The following is a 13,907-nucleotide window of genomic DNA, read 5'->3' as shown; positions in this document are numbered from 1 at the left end:
GTGGTCGGTGGGGGGAGCGCGACTTTCCGTTGGTGGTCGTGGGGGGAGCGCGCCTTCCGTTGATGGTCGGTGGGGGGGAGCGCGTCTTCCTTTTGGTGGTCGGTGGGGGGGAGCGCGTCTTTCGTTGGTGGTCGGATGGAATAAGACGTATATTTTGCGTTTTATAAGAATGCTATTAATAGGCTATGCACATGTCTTATGGGCAATAGTGAGCTCTTCTGACCAAACCAATTGTCTAGCATCATGGTCCTCTGCTAGAATATTGCTGAGCAAACATGCTCACATATGGGCAGATGTCTCACCACCATAGTTTCTGGTATGTACCCTTCTATAGCAAAGAAGGCAACAGAGGTTCTGACCCTTCTCCACTTTCCTAAAATGTGTTTCCCATCACTTTTTGTCTTCACAGAAAAAAGGGGAAATCACCTTAGTAGTGAGGGCAATAAAATATGACAGAAGTTCTAGTTCTACCCTGCTCAAAAACGAAGTAGAAAGTTATTGTCTGTTTTTGATATTGTGATTCTGGATCTTCATTATGTGATTCTTTATTTTCAGGTCCCGATCATTCTCCTCCTCTCCATCTCCCTCTCCAACACCCTCACCGCACAAAGCTTCCACTAAAAGCAAAGGGGAGCCAGTTCCCGCACCTAAAGGGTGAGTGCCTGCCTACTGGTCATGTGATATTTTTTTTTTTTTTTTTCCACAAGCTGTGTACAAGGCCCTCAATGCCATCACCTACAACAGCCATTTATACCTAGTAGACCGTTTTATGCATATGTATAGATCTGTCCAGTGGCAGCTCAGGTTCTGCAAGTTTTTTGAGTCTTCCTGTCCCTAATCCCAACCATTGTATTTCTTTCTCATCTATTGAGGGACACAGGAAATCTTTACCTTCAGGTCATACTGTTGCCTACAGGAGGACTGAGCATTTGCAAAAATAAAAACTTTAGGTCAGCCCAGGATAACCCCTCCTAATTGCAGCATGTTTGTTTTTTGCTTGTGTCCCAAGAGGATGAGCAACATTTTTCTAGCACTTTTTTCTTCAATCAAAACCTTTTTCTTGTTTCTCTACAGCAGTGTTTCTCAACTGGGGTGCTGTGAGGAGGAGTCAGGGGTTCAACAGCCCGATCTGAGCGATCCTTTGTTAGCAACTGTGCACTGTTAACTCCTGTGTGCAGTGGAGGCAGCGAGCTGTGCCCACACCTCCCCCTGCTCTCTGCTGTTCTCTGCCCTCTTGCCAGCAAAACAGAAAGCGGAGCTGGCCACCTGACTGGGTCCTACCAACCAATGACGTCATTGGTTGCTAGGGACTTGCCAACAGGAATACAGAGGAAGAGGGGTGCTGCGGGCTGAGAACTTGGCCCCCTCTGTACACAGGAGGGTAACAGTGCTTTCTCCCAGAGGATCACTCGGATCCAAATGTTCAGAAAGCGGGTCTGGGAAGGGGGTTAGAGAGCACAATCCACATCTTCTCCTGACTCTTTGCTCCACTGCTGCTGTCCTTACTGTAGGGACAGAATTTGTGCTAGGAAGAGGCGGGATTTGGGAGGAAGGGGGGGGGAGGTTGTGTTAGGTGGGGGGATTTGGGAACGGGTGTGTGATTTTTTTTTTTTTTTTTTTTTTTTTTTTTTGGAGGGGCAATCTGGGGGAGTTTGTACTGGGGGGGGGGGGGGACTTGTCCTAGGACGGGTGATTCAGGAGTGTTTGTGCTGGGGGTGGTGGGGAGGGTTTACACCCTACATACCACTGAACTCTGCCTCAGAGTACATTTTAGCGCTTGTTCACACCAGTTGCAGTGTGGTAACCGGTGTGAAATTGTGTTTATTTTCCCCCCGTATCGCACAAAAAAAATGTGCTGCCTTTCACAGACGCGCGTGGGTGCCTTTAATTCTTAATGACACCCCCATGCATCTTGCAAATGCACGTACAATTGCACCTGCTAATTGCTGCGCAATTGAAAAAATCACGGCGGCACCCTTTTGCGTGTTTCACATGCATAGAGCAGCTTGTTAAAAAAAAAAAAAAAATGCATTGTGTGGGAAAGCGCAAAAAAGCTTGTGCGCTCAGATACACCTCCTGGTGTGAACGAGCCCTCAGATTGGTGTGCCTGGGGATTGTGCGTGATTCTAAAGGATGCCTTTACAGAAAAAATGTTGAAAAACACTGCTCTACACTGCTTTGGGAGGTTTCCTTCCAAATTGCAGCTTTCTGGCAGGGTTGTCCTCAGCCTGGCTTTTGAAGTACTTCATCCAAACTCCGGTAGACTGGACATGATATAACATGGAAGTGACCTTCGGTTTCTGGGCTCTGCTTGGGGTGCTTCCCTGATCCATTGGTAAAAGTTGGCTTTGGAGCGCTTTCAAGGCCAATTGCCCTGTCTGTGGTTGAGCTGAGCCCTGGGAGCTCCCTCATTTTCATTGGTTGCTGGGCACCTGAAAGGGTGATTTCTGCCCTTTCTATTCCCTTTTATATTACTGTTGGCCTCTTACTCTTTTTTATTGAGTCCTTTTGGGATTTAAATCTGCTTCTTGTAGCCATAATTTCTGCGAGGAGATTGTCTGAACTGCCAGGCCTTATCTTGCAAAGAACCCTTTTTGACCTTCCATAAGGACAAGGTGGTATTGAGGCTCAGGACTTCCTTCTTGCCTAAGGTTGTTTCTGCCCTTCACCGTCACCAGGACGTTGTTCTCCTGTCCAGCTCAGGTTCTGCAAAAAGTGCATTGAAGCAATACATTATACAATTTTCCTTTAGATTCAGCTATGTAATGCAGGGGCCTGCCTGATTGCATATAAATTGAAAGTGTTTAGGTTTGATCTCATATTATATGGTTTTGGTAAGTCTATAATTGTATAATGTATGGCCAGACTTAAGCCCCGTACACACGCACCGATTGTTGGCCGTGAATTTTCGGCCAACGTCCGATCGGCCGACTGTCGGCTTGTTAGTATGATGCTTCCGACAACCGACTGCGACTTTTCGGCCGAACAAAATCTGGTGTGCATGGTATAAAATTTTTGTTGGCTGTCACCAGAACGGCCGATTGTTCCTCAGTCAGTACAGATTTCGGCAGACAAAAATGTGATGAGCAAGACTGGGCATGCTCAGAGAAGAAAAATCACACAAAGTAAACCAGAACATGACATCACTTCTGCAGTTGGTTGTTGTTGGCCGACAAAATTCGTGTGCAGTCTAGAGCACATTTCAACCAACACAACAACACTGGACAAAAGACGGCCGATCGGTCGGCCAACAATCGGTGCGTGTGTACGAGGCTTTCTTTCTTCTATTTTCTGGATGTGGTTCGGGCTGTGAGTTTATCACTCAACCACAGCTTTACCGCGATTTTTACTGCGATTTTCAGGCGTTTTTTTCAGGCGTTTTTGGAGGCAGGCATTGAAGTCTATCAAAAACGCTGGTAATCAGCCCAAAAAGAAGCTCATGTACTTTTTTCAGCTACAGGCGTTTTTGCAAAACGCTCAGATGTGAACAGGGGCCATTTAAATGAATGGGGTTTTACTTGTTGGGCGTTTTGGAATGTTTTTTTTGAGCGTTTTTGGAGCTGAAAAACACTCAAAAACGCCCAGGTGTGAATGGAGCCTAACTATCCCATAGAGTGCTCCAGCGTCTCATTCCACCATTTGTTAGTGGCTCAGGCAGATTATCATTCAAGCTTATGGTCCCAAGAATTGGGTTTCAGCCTTACCCATCAAGGCCTACTCTCATAGATTTGTGAGTGCTTCTTGGGCATTTTAACATCCGGCATCTGTTTCTCAGTTTTTCAAGGCTGCCACCTGCCCTTCTGTCCTCACGTTCTCTTGAGTTTCAACAGGTGGAAGGAAACTGGAGAATGGCCACACACTACAGTAGGATGCTTTCCAATAACAAAATATTCCGATATTGGCATGACCATGCCACACAAGATACAGGAGATGTTGATGCATTTCACACAACGTTTTTAATCCTAACCAAAATTATGGTTAACCACTTTGTGTGAATTGCATCGACATCTCCCTGTATCTTGTGCTGAATGTCATGCTGATATTGTTGAAAGAAATCTCTTGTTCGAAAGCATCCCACTGTGGTGTGCGACCATCCCTCTGTTTCCTTCTATGTCCACGGTGGCAAGCCGGGTAGGCACCTGCAAATGAGAGCTGTAAAGGGGTTTATCCTTTACTAACCTGGAGTGTTGATTCTTCCTGTTTGGATTCCAACAGGTGGATGTTTACGCCTTATGCCAGCTTCAGATGTAAGGTGTTTCAGGCAGTTCTTTGAGCTGCGAGCTGTCCTCAGTTCTTGGTTGATTTCCTGGTCCTGTTGGTGATCGCTGTGTTGCCCACCCCTCAGTCAGGCTGCTTTTTGGTTTCTTCCTTTGTATCTCAATGGACAAAAAAGAAAATAGGGTTTTTGTGCTTACTGTAAAATTCTTTATCTTGGAGTCCATTGAGGGTAACTGGTTCCACCCCTCTGTGTTTATGATCATGCTCTCAATAAGGCTTTTTGACAAATCTTCCTTTTTGGTAGCAGTATAACTGAAGGTTAAAGACTTCTTGTGTCCTCAGAAATTCTATTTCATTCTTTAAAACGGTTCTTCACTTTATAAAAATTTAAATAAATCACTCAGTAACTGCAAATCCTGTAGCTGCTGACTTTTATTAAAGGAAACTTACCTGTCCTGGGATCTAGCGCCGTCCTCACCTGGGCTAGATTTTCACTAGCCTTCGGGTTCCTCCCGGCATTTTTAGTGTAAGAAGCCAACTGTGACATCTTGCAACTTCACAGCTGGCTTCTTACTGCACATGCGTGAGCCGTTAATCGTCCTGCAGCCCCTCTTGCACCTGTGATGTGTTCAAGGAAGCTGCAGGTAAACAGGGAGGTGGAACTTCTGCCTGGAAAACCTAGGTACCCCCCCCCCAAAAAAAAATGAAATGCCAAATTAGGTAGAGGAAGGGGAGGAGGAATTAGTGGAACTTCCCCTTTTGGGTGAAGGGCCCGATCAGGTGCACCTTTTGGTTTTTCAGGCGTGCCTGGTCAGACCCTCCATTTACTTCTGTGGAATGGTGGGTGTAAGCAGACTTGTGTCCGTTTACACATGCTTACCCTAAATCCAATCCGGGCTGCTTAAAAGGGAAAAATAAAAAGGAAGGGGATGTTCCCCCCTCGGTCTACAGGGATCGGAGGGCAGTTGGGTGTACACAGCTAGCGGAGTCTGTTTACACCCGCCAGTTCATAGAGCAGAGTGGTCTTTGTTTGCGTCTGCTCTGCATATACTGAGCAGACACAGATCTGTCAACGGCTTGCTCTGCTCTGACCTGTAAAGAATCAATGGACAGATCCCCTGCTGATCTCATTGGAGTCCATCCTGTTTGAAGGGGGCCGAATAGTGCACTTAGGTTTGCCAGTCTGCAGTATCCAGATCTCTGTTGCATGCATTTTTTTACTATAGTGATGCAAAATTCAAGATCGTGTATTATTGTAACATGCACAAATTTGCAAGCTGTTGAAAAGGATTCCCTTGAACTTTTGGATCGCACATCACAAATGACAGTGTGTCAGCAGCTGCAAGCTAAGCACGCAATTCAGCATGCTATGACACTTGGTGTTTCCTGCTGTATAGTTTCCCTTGATTAAGATCTAACCCTGAGGGAAGGTATTTTCCAGTGCACCGTTTTCATTCTTCTTTTAGCTTATTTGCTTGCAGGATACTGCAGGCAAATTACTTATTTTTAGATAATTTTTCCATTTGTTTGTTTAATTTTTTCTTTTTTTAAACTTGCTCAGCTAAACTTTCTTTATTTTTTATGCTGTATTTTCTGTAGAAATGTAGTGTCCGCTTTGCCCTGAGGGTGACTTGTCATTCTTGATCTAAGATGAACTATTAACTTGCGCAAAGAAATGATTTGTGGCATAACTGCCTAGCCTGTTAAGTGTCAGCATTCCCTTGGGATTTTATTATTATTTTCCTGGAGTGGGAAGTGCCGGAAAGATAAATGAAAAGGAGCTCTCTAGTGCAATTCACAGTGCACAGTATGTGATGTCTAATGAGGCCTAATAAAGTATCCGCAGTTGTGGCTGTAACTATGGCTGACCCCAGGTCCTTTTCAGGTTAGATCCGAACTCCATCCAGTTTTAGAGGGAGTAGAAAAGAATGAAAATTGCTGTAATTTTTTTTTTATTTTTTAAAATCTGTGGAGGAAATGCTAAAAATGAGGTGTTTGAAGTCCGAGGGAGTCAACCAATTAGTACAGGGGTCTTCAAACTATGACCCTCCAGTTGTTCAGGAACTACAATTCCCATCATGCCTAGTCATGTCTGTGAATGTCAGAGTTTTACAATGCCTCATGGGATGTGTAGTTCCGTAACAGCTGGAGGGCCGTAGTTTGAGGATCCCTGAATTAGGTCACCTGGCAGCTGTAATTGCCCTGTAGAAGATGCTTGGCAGCACTCTTCCCAAAGTGCACAATGTAGCCCAGAAAAATCCACCAAGCCAGCACTCTTTTTGGCACTTATTAGAAACAATAACAGTTTCCCAATCTTCGCCTTCATTGTAGCTCATGCTGAACTGACCTGAACACGTTAGCAGGGGGGACATTTTTTCTTTTACCTGACGTGTGCCAATAGAGGTTTTTAAAAGTGGATGGAGTGTTGGCTTCATTGTATTTTTTTTTAATTTAAAATCCAATATGAATTTTATTTAGAAAGCAAATGCACTTTGGGTGTTCGAAATACCACTGGCACGGCCCTTTTTTTTTTTTTTTTTTTTAAATAATGCAATTCACTTGGAACATGTTTCCGAAGGAAGATTGCATCTCTGTTGTCCAGAATACGCCTGTTAATGAAAGGGGACATTTTGAACCCCTCGCTCCCAAAATGTGTTGGGTATTTAACCATTTAAGCCCCGGAAGATTTTACCCCCTTCCTGACCAGGGGGTATTTTGCGATTCGGCACTGCGTGACTTTAACGGAAAATTGCGCGAGCGTGCAACGCTGTACCTAAACAAATTTGACGTCCTTTTTTTCCCACAAACAGAGCTTTCTTTTGGTGGTATTTGATCACCTGTGCGATTTTTTGATCATGCGCTATAAACAAAAAAAGAGCGTAAATTTTGCAAAAATAACAATATTTTTCAAATTTTTTATATGAATGTCCCCCAAAAAAATGTAAAGGTCAAAATTTTTTTAACATTTTCGGCCAATTTGTTTTATGCTACATATGTTTGGTAAAAAAAAAATCGCAAAAAGCGTATTTTGATTGGTTTGCGCAAAAGTTATCGCGTTTACTAACTAAGGGAAAGATTTTAGTTTTTTTTTTAACGAGTAATGGCGGCGATCTGCGATTTTTTTTTTTTTTTTTTTTTTTTTTTTTGCGACATTGCGGCGGACAGATTGGACCCTCGACTGACATTTTTGACACTTTTGGGGGTACCAGTGACATTACTACAGTAATCAGTGCTATACATATGCACTGTTACTGTAAAAATGACACTGGCAGCGAAGGAGTTAACTGTATTGGAGAGGGAGGGGTTAAGTGTGTCCTAGGGGCGTGATTCTAACTGTGATGGGACACGGCTACTAGTGTAAAAACAGAGATCAACGGTCCTACATAGTAGAACCGTCTGATCTCCATTTTTACACAGGGGAGAATGACAGGCGGCTTGTTTACATTAGCTGCCTGCCTTTCTCCCTTCCCAGCGAACAATCTGGAGTGACCGGCGGACATCGGGTCCGCCGGTCACACGCACGGACTTGTTAGGGAACGAGCCGGGGCGGGCGGGCTCACAAGCGAGTGACAGGCTAGTGACGTACCGGTACGTCACTTTGCCTGGCCGGGGCTGACCGCCGCAGTATATGTACTTGCGGCGGTCGGCAAGTGGTTAACTGCATGCATCTTCTGAATAACAGTTACTCTTGACTTCACTCACCGTTACTTTGGTCTTCACACACCTGTGGTTTTTTTTTTTTTGCCAAATTTTGATTAACTTTTCAACTCCGTTTGAGATATGAGACTCTCTTATGGCTCCTATCCTCTGGAAAAATGTGAAAAGGAGTTTTAGGTTTTGTCCTGTAAAGGGGTATCGCCTTTAAACATTCAAAGTGTTCCAGCCCCCCATACTTACTATGTTACTAGGTTTTATTGGGCACCCTTGCATTTTAGACCGGATGTGAGGAAGTTTCACCACCCCCCCCCCCCCCCCAAAAATAGGAGCATAGATAGCAGTTAAACCCCTTGGTAAAAGGATGGTGCTGGAACCCTGGGTTTGGACTATGGATGCAGTCCAATAGTATTGTAGTGGTATTTGTAAAGAGTATCTGGTTTCCAGGCTTGCAGCTTCTACACATCAAAGGATTCCCACAGTCTCCTTGGTTTATAATGCAAATCAGTGGATCTAAGATAGAAGTGCCATACCACAAATCGTCCAGATAACTGGAAACCAATGCGGGGCCAAAAACCCTTCATCGTTGCTTTAAACTAGGAACCAATTTAAAAAGACTGAATTCAGTGTATTTGGACCATTGATGGCACAGAACTCCCTCAGCACCGGCTTCTCCACTCCATCCAAAACCGAATAGAAAGGTTTTTACTTGTCTTTGCATTAACCAGGGCTGCCATGTGTAGCTTGTCATGTGGTCTTATGAAGCTGGTAAAGCCCAAAAATATGTGCAAATGATGAGCCAGTTGTGAATTGCACTCCCCAAATTGACATTTTTATTATTTGTTTTTGCTCTGGGAATGTCATCCATATTTCTCTCTGATAAGATATTTAAAACACCCCACCAGTTCATATACATTCCTTAGTTCATATACATTCCTTCAAAAATCAGCCTGAAATTTCAGTTTATATTGAGTTGTCACACAAGGTAAAATTAAGCTGGCAAGGTAAGTGGCTGCATGCTGAGCAAATGCAATGTAAAGCTGGCAATAGATGACCATTTTATTATAACGATCAGCCAGGATAAAAACAAGTGGCTAATGGAATCCTTCCCGCTGGAACATTGTATTCGGACAGCGGGACTCCTCCACTGTCCTAATACACTGATCTACAAAAAATTTCCAACATTCCCTTTTGATAGAAATTGACTAAACGATTAACTTCTGGGGACAGCCACACATGCATTTAAATCCGTCTGGTCCCAGATGATCCAAACAAATTTCAATCCATCTATGGCCAGCTTAACAGATTCCTCCATCCATGACGTTTAGCCCACCTGCTGGGCTGTTGTATTCTGACAGCCACAGCAACTGTCAGAAAACCTAAACAATGATTGCACCTGAAAAGATGCACCTGAAGTTTGACCAAAAATGTCCCTATCAGGCTTCTTTGAAGCTGCTCAAACAATATTTCTTTGTCAGATGGCCCTTGGCTGAGCAAATTTTGTCCGTCTTGCCAGGAACCGGATGAAATTTGCTCAATACTTGAGCTCAAAAAGTTACTCAAAGTTGACAATGCTTGTCTTGTGATGTCACCAGTAGTAGAATGAGGCTGAATGTAGTGCAGCGGCATGGAGTAAATCCCAGGTCAATCCCTGCTTGACCTGCAATAGAGGTGAAGTTCAGATGGTGTCTCAAACTAAAATGAGCCTTTTAAATGACTCTCTACAAGATTGCAGGGATCTTCTGAGATTGAATAAATACAACATGGAAATGTGTTTTTCTTTTTTTTTTTTTTTTCTTTCCTTCTCGTCTTTTAGAGACAAACCAAATGTGAAGAAACCTGCACCTCCTGCAGCACCTGCAGCAGCCGTGAAACCTGCAAAAGTTGGGGCAGAACCACCTAAAACCAGTGAAAACAGAATTGGACGAGCCAAGGAGACGAAGAGGAAAGTACCACCCAGAAGGTTCGACAACTCAAACTGGGCTCATTGTATGTCTTGGCGCTTACTACTTATTCAGCACACCTGACTGGTATTTAAATCTTTTTAGGAGAACAGTCAGTGGCAGCGTCAGTGGAAGCGGCAGCAGTTACAGCGGCTCTAGTTCTAGATCCGGATCCCGATCAGTGTCCAGATCCTCTGGATCTTCATCAGCCTCTGTGTCCCCTTCTCCATCTGCGTCTCGAAAATCCAGGTAAGAGGTTTAGAAGTATCTCTGATTCCTAAAAATAATGTAAAGGTGCCAGTTCCAATTTATTTCAACCTGTCTGGAACCCCATTAGGGAAAATCTTCCTTAACCACTTGCCGACTGCCGCTCGACTATATACTGCGGCAGTCAGCCTCTCCTGGGCAAAGTGACGTATGGGTACATTACTCGCCCACGAGCCTGTAGGGGGTGAGCGCGTGCTGCCGGCGGCTCGCTTCCCCCCTCGTTCCCTGCCATCCCTGCGCGTGTGACCGGCAGCTCCGATGTCCACCGGCCACTCGCGATCTCCCTCAGGAGAGGGAGAAAGACAGACGGCTGATGTAAACACAGCCGTCTGTCATTCTCCCTTAGATCATGACAGAGGCTATGCGATCCTGCTATATAGGATCGTATGTCTCTATGATGATCTAACAAGCCATGCCCCCTAACAGTTAGAATCACACCCCTAGGGACACATTTAACCCCTTGATCACCAATAAAGTTAACTCCTTCCCTGCCAGTGTCATTTTGACAGTAACAGTGCATATTTATAGCACTGATTACTGTAGTAATGTCACTGGTACTCCCAAAAGTGTCAAAAATGTCAGTCAGGAGGTCCGATCTGTCCACTGCAATGTCGCAGTCCCGCAAAAAAATTTGCAGATCGCCGCCATTACCAGTTAAAAAAAAAAAAACAATAAAAAATTACATCTTTCCCGTAATCAGTAAACACAATAACTTTTGCGCAAACCAATCAAAATACGCCTATTTATTTTTACCAAAAATATGTAGCAGAAAACAATTTGGCCTAAAATGTTAAAAAAATTTGATTTTTACATTTTCTTTGAGAATTTCATATTAAAAAAATGTCGCACTTTTTTGTTTATAGTGCAAAAAATAAAAATTGCACAGGTGATCAAATACCACCAAAAGAAAGCTCTGTTTGTGGGGGAAAAGAGGACGTCAATTTAATTTTGGTACAGCGTCGCATGACCGCGCAATCGTCTGTTAAAGTCACCCAGTGCCGAATCGCAAAATAGGGCCTGGTCTTTGAGCAGCCAAATCCTCCAGGGCTAAAGTGGTTAAAGTAGTTGTAACCCTCACGTGTACCCAGTGAAGTGACTGGTAATGCATAGAGCTTAAATAAATTCTCCTACATAAGTTGCACCTGTTTATCTGAAGCCTTTCCTTTACATCTGTTTGAAGTCCAGAACATACACCGCTTTTCTGAGCTTCCAAAAGCATGGGGTGGAAATGTTGTACACTGCTCTGCTCAGAACGGAGAGCTGAGTGTAATCTAAGACCCGAGTGGAGGGAAGGCTGAGAGCGCTGCTTGGTTGAGATCGGCATACTATTTTCGATTATGTCCCTTTTTCAGGCCAAACCAGCCGATGCCACCCAATATTTGACTCATGTGTACGGCCCTCTGATGTTTAAATCGGCATCCCTATTAAAGGATCGCTCTGTATTTGAAACAATCGCGTGCTGCGTGTAATTTTAGCTGTCCCAGGTTATCACACTAATCCATCTTGTTTCTGTTTTCTTCTATTCTGCATGTTCCTAAAATGGCGGTGAATCAGGAAGTCCAGGTATGCTTTGCATTTTCTTCCTCTTAATGTTTATTTTAGAAAAAAAATCTATTTTAGATATGTTTTCCTCCCACGTAGTAGTCTGGTGTTCCCTCTTATCAGTTCATATCCTATTTTTGGAAGATGAACTTTTAGTTCACACTACAACTGTATAAACTTTATATCTATATATAGACAGAGAAACAAAAAAATAACCTTCCTTCCCTTTTGTGTACAGCATAGCTTGTCAATGGCTGGCTGTGTGTTGGGAACATAAGTTATAGGAGAACTCCTATGGGCCATCTGATTGGACCGTATATTGTAACCCCAGAAAAGGAAAACGGCTCCCCTTTCCTGGATGTGTTTAACCGCTTGCCGACCGCCGCAAGTACATATACTGCGGCGGTCAGCCCCTCACAGGCAAAGTGACGTATATATATGTCACTAGCCTGTGAGGCTCTGGGGAGCTCCCGCGCAGTCACGGACCCCCCCCCACGCGTGTGACTGGCGGACCCGATGTCCGCCGCTCACTCTGCGATCGTCGGGGGAGAGGGAGAAGGGCAGGCAGCTTGTGTAAACAAGCTGCCTGTCATTCTCCCCTGTGTGGAAACACTGATCATACGGTTCTACTATGTAGGACCGTTGATCACTGTTCCTACAGCTCAAGCCACAGCCAATCACAGTTAGAATCACGCCCCTAGGGACACACACAGCCCCTCCCTCTCAAAGTTAACCCCTTCACTGCCAGTGTAATTTTACAGTAACAGTGCATATATATAACACTGATTACTGTAGAAATGTCACTGGTAACCCCAAAAATGTCAGTCAAGGGTCCGATCTGTCCGCCCCAATGTCGCAGTACCGCAAAAAAAAATCGCAGTTCGCCGCCATTACGCGTTAAAAAAAAAAAACAACAAAAATGACAAAAATCTTTCCCTTTGTTAGTAAACGCGATAACTTTTGCGTAAACCAATCAAAATACGCTTTTTTTTTTTTTTTTTTTTTACCAAACATATGTAGCATAAAACAAATTGGCCGAAAATTTTAAAAAATTTAGATTTTTCCTTTTTTTGGGGGGGGGGGGGGGGGGGGAAATGTGAAAAATATTATTTTTGCAAAATTGACGCTTTTTTTGTTTATAGCGCGTGATCAAAAAATCGCACAGGTGATCAAATACCACCAAAAGAAAGCTCTGTTTGTGGGAAAAAAAGGACGTCAAATTAGTTTAGGTACAGCGTCGCACGACCACGCAATTGTCCGTTAAAGTCACGCAGTGCCGAATCGCAAAATACCCCCTGGTCTTTTAGCAGCCAAATCCTCCGGGGCTTAAGTGGTTAATGAGACAAAGCTGTGCCTGACCTAAAGAATAAAGATTTGTCTGTTTTGTATTTTGCTTTCCCTGGTTCCTCCCTCCCTTCTCCCAACATAAAAATTAAATTTTTAAATAAAAACCTCCATTTTCATTTCATACCTAATTTGGGCTCAATGATGTCATTACTGCGTTTCTGTATAAGGCAGGCAGATCATGGCTGGGGGGAGGGGCCAGCACAGTGCTAACCATCGCTTTTTGACGCTATCACAGCACCCTGCCTCAATTTTCCTCAGAGCATTCCTCCTGCAAGCAGTGAGCTTGCTCTTGGGAGGAGTTATGCAAATATGGGTGGTGTTATGCAAATATCAGAATGGAATGGTGTCAGTCTGGAGGACTGGTTATTTTATTAAATTTTTTTATTTTTACTTTCTCTTTAAAATTGTGTGTGTTTTTTTTTTTTTTTTTTTTATCACTTTATTCCTATCACAAGGAATGTAAACATCCCATGCGATAGAAGCAGTGACAGTTCCTCTTTATAGAAAGATTTGGGTTCAATAAGGTATCTCCTCGCTCTACTATGTAATGCATTAGATCAAAACATAAAAAAAATTGAATCTAGTGCTTAAAAAAAAAAATGGCCTTATTTACATTGGGCTTGAAATGATGTCGCTCCGGTCCTCCTAGACCATAGAGATGAGCGGAAGCCATCTTTTGTCTGCTCATCTCTGTTACAAACGGCCGCAACGGCCGGATCGGTTTCTAGGGTCACGGATCATCCAGGTAAGCCAGAGAACCACTGGGAAGTGGCAAATCCGCAGTTCTGACTACTTTTATCGGTTAGAGAATCGCCGGCTAAAAAAAAAATACCAGGATATTGCTGCAGCCGTAACCCCAGTATAAACAAGCAAAAAAATTGGGGGAGCAAACCCTGAACATGTATATCTAAAGCCGGTGCAGCTATGGACCAAGCA

At 43.8% G+C, this 13,907-nt stretch overlaps 1 protein-coding gene across 1 annotated transcript in view; it reads left to right on the top strand.

The window, feature by feature from the left end:
* Positions 1-13,907, top strand: part of ZC3H18 (zinc finger CCCH-type containing 18) — a 175,912-nt gene that overhangs the window by 141,527 nt on the left and 20,478 nt on the right. Inside the window, exons 10-12 of the mRNA XM_082271053.1 lie at positions 556-654; positions 9,689-9,835; positions 9,921-10,064. Of these exons, the coding sequence (XP_082127179.1) occupies positions 556-654; positions 9,689-9,835; positions 9,921-10,064 (390 nt within the window). The remainder of the gene's footprint in view (positions 1-555; positions 655-9,688; positions 9,836-9,920; positions 10,065-13,907) is intronic.

This window comes from Pelophylax lessonae (assembly GCF_965119305.1).
Source record: "Pelophylax lessonae genome assembly, chromosome: 10".
Classification (NCBI taxonomy): domain Eukaryota; kingdom Metazoa; phylum Chordata; class Amphibia; order Anura; family Ranidae; genus Pelophylax; species Pelophylax lessonae.
This window is presented reverse-complemented; position numbering and strand designations above follow the sequence as displayed.